The sequence below is a fragment of the Lampris incognitus genome, chromosome 6 (genome assembly GCF_029633865.1).
Source record: "Lampris incognitus isolate fLamInc1 chromosome 6, fLamInc1.hap2, whole genome shotgun sequence".
In the NCBI taxonomy this organism is placed as follows: Eukaryota; Metazoa; Chordata; class Actinopteri; order Lampriformes; family Lampridae; genus Lampris; species Lampris incognitus.
In genome coordinates, this window is record NC_079216.1 from 693,370 (window position 1) to 699,518 (window position 6,149).

Genomic DNA, 6,149 nt, shown 5'->3' on the forward strand with positions numbered 1-6,149 from the left:
CTGGTGTAGATGTGTGTAGATGTGTGTGTGTGTGTGTGTGTGTGTGTGTGTGTGTGTGTGTGTGTGTGTGTGTGTGTGTGTTGCTACCTTTCTGCACACGGACAGTGATGACATCAGGCATGTTGTATTGCTGTGGGGGTCTCAGCGGGCGGAGAGGGTGTGTGTTTGGTTCTGTAGAACTCATCTCCAGCCGGGCGGTGCCGTGGGGCTGAACACCAAGCTCCATCAGGCTCCTCTGATCCTCCACCATGTCTCCTGCAAGAGGAGGTCCAGCCAGTGATTTCACATGGAATCATATATTTAGATTGCTATAATCCTTTCTATGGCTCATATGATTATGAAAATATAGATTTAGTTGCTTGTTACTTTCGCATGATCAGGATAGACTGTGATACAATCATGTACAGATAAGTTACATCCAGATGTCATTGTGTGAATGACTTAATATCTATAATTTGAAGGAAAAAAAGATTACTGATGCCATGAAATGACCGATGAAAAGAAAATCATGAATTTTGTCTTAAGTCACAACTCATCAAAAAAAGAGAAGTTACTGAGGATAACATCATCTCATCATAACATGAAAAGCCCTGCAGGATGAAATCGTAAATAATCTTTCTAGAATACTGGCTGATGAAATAAGGGGGGTTTTCTGTTAAAATGGATCTAAAGAATTTTAGGATCAAACAAGTTAAATTCCTCTGCATTATTTTGCTTTACTGTGGCAGCAAATTCTTCTGTTATGCTGCTGTGAGGCTGGCATACAAACAAGCTGGGAAATCACTTTTACACCTAAAGACACCAGCTGGACCCCACAAGTTACTAACACTTTAACTGTTAAGTTCTGGTGAAACTAGAGCCAGCATGGATCAACACTAAACATAGGCTTGGTTTACCATCCAGAAAGATCTGCAGGACCTCTGCAGGTACTTTGAGCTCTCTGGCAAAGTGGTGCTTCAGCTGCTGGATGCTGAGTCCAATGACAAAGGCCTCGGTCAGCACATTCCCCTCCGGCACCAGAATGACCTTCACTGCAACCACAAGCCAGATGTTCTGCCTTTTTTAACTTTATTGTTCACATTTGTTCACTTTTCTTTTAGCTGTTTTATTGATGTTTTTAATCTTTTTTAATCATGTTTTTATATTACACTTTTTTTTTACATTACAGGCACGCAAACTTTACACTGCATATTTCACTTGCAATTCAATGTGCTTTTCATGAAGACATGTGCACAGACAACAACAAGGCAATGATAAAAGAAAACACTACATTTAAAAACCCAGTTAACCTTGGTGAGAGGGATTGAGGATGACGACACATAAGAATAATTACACGAATGAGGTAAACAAGCTACTTCGTCCAGCTGGAAGCAGGCTGGGATCACCTAATTTAAACCACGACGGGATTAATAACTGTATGAGTTAGTGTTGCATTCACATCTGGATTAGCTAGTGTTTCATTCACATCTGGAGTAGCTAGTGTTTCATTCACATCTGGATTAGTGTTTCATTCACATCTGGGTTACTTAGTGTTTCATTCACATCTGGGTTAGTTAGTGTTTCATACACATCTGGGTTAGTTAGTTTTTCATTCACATCTGGGTTAGGTAGTGTTTCATTCACATCTGGGTTAGCTAGTGTTTCATACACATCTGGATTAGTGTTCATTCACATCTGGGTTAGTTAAAGTTTCATGCACATCTGGGTTAGCTTGTGTTTCATTCACATCTGGGTTAGCTAGTGTTTCATTCACATCTGGATTAGTGTCCATTCACATCTGGGTTAGTTAATGTTTCATACACATCTGGATTAGCTAGTGTTTCATACACATCTGGGTTAGCTAGTGTTCCATTCACACCTGGGTTAGTTAGTGTTTCATTCACATCTGGGTTAGCTAGTGTTTCATTCACATCTGGGTTAGCTAGTGTTTCATTCACATCTGGGTTAGCTAGTGTTTCATTCACATCTGGATTAGTGTTCATTCACATCTGGGTTAGTTAATGTTTCATACACATCTGGATTAGCTAGTGTTTCATTCACATCTGGGTTAGTTAGTGTTTCATTCACATCTGGGTTAGTTAGTGTTTCATACACATCTGGGTTAGTTAGTGTTTCATAAACATCTGGATTAGCTAGTGTTTCATACACATCTGGGTTAGCTAGCGTTTCATGTCGGACACTACCCTGACCGGTGGCGGTGGAGTTTCTCTGCGGAGACTCTCCGCCTCCCTCCCGGACCCCCGCAGTCTCAGACCGGCCTGTCCCAACAGCGGCCGGCGGGGCGGCTCCGTCATCCGCTGCCGGACTCCTGTCACCCCCAGGAGGATCTTCTGGGCCACGGCCGTCGGCATGTGGCTCATGTTCTAGGTTTTTTACGGACCCACTCGGGTCTTCTGCTTGCTTCTGTCCCTCAGTTTGGCTTTGCTCCGACATCACGGCGACCTTCTGACATTAGTATTGTAGCGACGAATTCGCTACAGTATTTAAGTTTTAATTTAACTTAACTTTAACAAACCGATGTCAGATTAACAGTGTGTCTACAAGCGAGTCGCCAGCATAACAAAATATCATTTAAAAAAAAAAAGGTGGTAAGCGTTTTAAATCTGTAAACGACGAATCCTGTTCCAGCCATCCAGCGGGTCGGTTAGCATTAGCATAGCAACACTAACGTGTACTCGTCGCTATGACAACTCGAGGTCACGTGATCCTGTAGCGCGAACCAGGAAGTCAGGCGATGCCCGGATTAAATCAAATGTGGACGATAAACATGGCTGTTAAACACCGATTCAAGATGTTTATTAGAAATAAATGTATTTGTTTGATTGTGAACCAAAAACAAATTCCACCGGCCTTGGTCGTGTGGCAAATAAAACAATCTAATCTAATCTCATTTATTTTATGGATTAATGCAAACGAAAAAAAGAAGAAGAGAGAAAGAAAGCCACTTTATGTGACATCTTACAATGAGCGTGTTCTCTGCATGTAACCCATCCTCTCTGCAGGAGCAGGGGGCAGCTGCAGCGCCCGGGACCACCTCCACTTCTTCTTTCCACTGCCTTGCTCAGGGGCACAGACAGGAGGATTAACCCTAACATGCAGGTCTTTTTGATGGTGGGAGGAAACCGGAGCACCCGGAGGAAATCCACGCAGACACGGAGAGAACATGCAAACTCCACACAGAAAGCACCTGGGACGGCCTGGGGGTTCGAACCCAGGACCTTCTTGCTGTGACTTTGTGGGAGTCACCCAGATAAACTGATTCAACTTTGAGTCTCTTAAAACTGATTTACACGATGTAACAGAAAAAAACATGACATTAATGAGACAAAACAAACATGTGAACATTTTAATGGTGAGAGTCCCACCCGAAACACAACGACCACAACATGCTTCATAAAGACTCAGCTTTGTGCAGAACATGGATGACATTTACATTTCCTGTTTCGGTACAATGGCAGAGCAGCTGTACATGAAAAGTTCAATAGTTTTCTGTTGTGACATTCTTAACATTAGTATTACAAACTCCTGGTTTAATAATGACACAGCACATGGACATCCCAGATCTGAGCAAGGCAGTGGAAAGAAGACCTGGAGGTGGTCCCCGGGTGCTGCAGCTGCCCACTGCTCCTGTACAATAGGATGGTTACATGCAGGCAACACATTCATCGTAACTTGTACAACTGTGGCAACACGGCAATATCATGTCATGTGCATGGTCGCCGTCTTGCCACAAGATGGCGACAATGACCCTAAGTCATTATCGCTCATTATCACCGTCTTGTGGCAAGACGGCAACAATGTTTTGTGTGTGTGTGTGTGTGTGTGTGTGTGTGAATTAATTAATTGTAAAGCGCTTTGAGTGGCTGTTGCAGCTAGAAAAGCGCTATAAAAATGCAACTTGATTGACTGACTGAACTGTACGATGACAAAATAAAGCAGCGTTCTTTCTTCAGGTGAAAGGTAGTACAAATTCAAGGATAGAAGGTGGTTCTATTTAAAGGTTAGAATAAAATTATATATTTCAAGCTTTCATTTGAAGATGCCTATTGAACTTTCTATTATTATCATCAACAAAGGGAAATGAACTAAATAGCTGCAAGTCTTAATTTGGGATGGATCAAAAAGGTGTGGGGAGGTTCTGCTACCTCTCATATCAAAACCAGTCCTCTGAACTGTGCAAAACAAGATTTATTTTCTCCAACACTGCCTTTATGTTTATTTTCTGTGGGGTTGGAGTGTGGGGCTTCTGCTATTTTGGAACGGTGCCTACATCTGAAGGCATCTGCAGAGGTCACATAGTGTGACACTTGTCGAGTGGAGGCGACACAGCGGCTCCTCCAAAACCTCTCTAATCTGCTTTACATCCACTGGCATCCCCAGAATAACTCCCCCTACAGACCTGACTGCAAGTTAGCCGTAAACCTGTATTCATGCAGAGATCATCTGCTGATGTGAATGTTCCTCTGTGACAGCTGTGTGCGCACACCCACATCAGCCTATATTAAGATGCTGACCTCATTTCAGGTTTGTGTGTCTGGTTAAGCGTTATATAATTTAACACGTGCCGTCTCTCAGTTTTAATATTTCTACACGGGTCATGTAAGTAATGAGATGTGAGGCAGCTTCTATCAGTCTGGCAATACAAATGAAACGAGTGGATTAACCCTTGTGTGTCCACACGTGGTGCACACTGCCCTGGTCTTAAGGGTCATTTAAGAGCCGCCGTCATTAAACCTCGAAATTAAAGCAACTTCATTTCATTTTAAACCCCAAATGTATTGCGCAGGAAGAAACACCCTGTCATTCATCACAATCTGTGTGACTATCTGGGTTTCCCCTCTCCACCATGCAGAAAGACTGCATTTCATCAGTGGAGACAAGTTTTCATAGAGTCACATGACCCACACATGTCTTAGGGGCACACATGACCCTCAGACAATCTTAGCACCCTAGTGGTGTACAGCTTTCATGGAAATGGGATCACAAACCGTGTTCCACTGTTTCTAGCGCTGGGGCCACTGTAGGAGAAGTCCCCACACGTCAGCTGAAACAGGTCAGTTAGAGTCGGTCCTCTGCTGTTAAACCCTGCTGTGGGTCACGCTGGCCCAGAAGACTACAGACGGGTCAGCAGATTGAAACGTGGCCCGAAACTCTTTCTTGACTGTCTCGGGGAAAATAATGTCGTTTTCTCCACATCAATTTGGTCCATTTTTCGAAATGCAGTGTGTAAAAGTGTGACACAACAGACCAGAGAGCCTGCTGTGCTCAATGCTCCCTCCACAACAGCCCACCAGATAGCGTTTCTCCTGCCTGGTGGTCCAGGAAAACCAATTTAGACTTCCATGGAACAGAGTGATAAACAAGCGCATGACTCCCCATCAGAACATGGACAGCCTCTCATGATCTGAATGTGCTTTTCCAGCCAACACCCCAAGTCCTGGCTTACAAGACAATGGCGGCGGTAACCCCACTATATTTAAGATGGCGAGCCAGGTGTCTGCAGGCTTGCGCGTGTCAGCGCCGAAGCAGCCAGCTCCACATTCCAGCAGGCCGTGTGTCACCACAGCAGGTCGGTCAGGCCTAAATATAAAGCGTGTGTGCTGAGCGCGGCAGGGACACAGGGTCCTGTGACCGGCCGGCATTCCTCCCAGGTGAGACGCGGCACGTTCAGCGTGTGGAGTTGTGTGCAAGTACTGGGGTGAAGAGCTGCTTTGGTGAGAGAAGTGCTTGTTTGGCTGGCTCGGTGTGTGGCTGCTGCCGCTGCCGCCGCTGCTGCTGCTGCTGCTGCTGCCGCCGCCGCTGCTGCTGCTGGGGAACGGCTGCAGCTGAAGCCGTGTGCTTGAGAAGCTCTTGTACTTTCTGCACGGTGCTCCGTCCCCCGCTTGCGCTTCAGGTCTGCAACTCTGTTATATTACTGGGTTACCATCACGTTCCTCTCGTGAAAATTCAAATTTAAAAAAAATAGCCAGAAATGTTCCAAATATTTGGACATAGTATATCAGGAAAAACAAGTAAGAAGGCCACCTAAATGTGCCGCACGTGTTTCCACACGACAGCTTGTACTTACCTTACCACAGATACAGTAGTAGTAGTAGTAGTAGGAGTAGTAGTGGTAGTGGTTGTAGTAGTAGTAGTAGTAGTAGTAGTGG

The 6,149-nt window shown here is 44.6% G+C and overlaps 1 protein-coding gene across 1 annotated transcript in view; it reads right to left on the reverse strand.

Moving 5' to 3' along the window:
• The window catches only part of iqub (IQ motif and ubiquitin domain containing), a 45,947-nt gene extending 43,514 nt beyond the window's left edge, over positions 1-2,433 (reverse strand). Inside the window, exons 1-3 of the mRNA XM_056281601.1 lie at positions 2,190-2,433; positions 897-1,031; positions 88-255 (exon numbers count right to left, since the gene is read on the reverse strand). Coding sequence (XP_056137576.1) covers positions 88-255; positions 897-1,031; positions 2,190-2,433 — 547 coding nt within the window. The remainder of the gene's footprint in view (positions 1-87; positions 256-896; positions 1,032-2,189) is intronic.
• Positions 2,434-6,149: the final 3,716 nt, after the last annotated feature.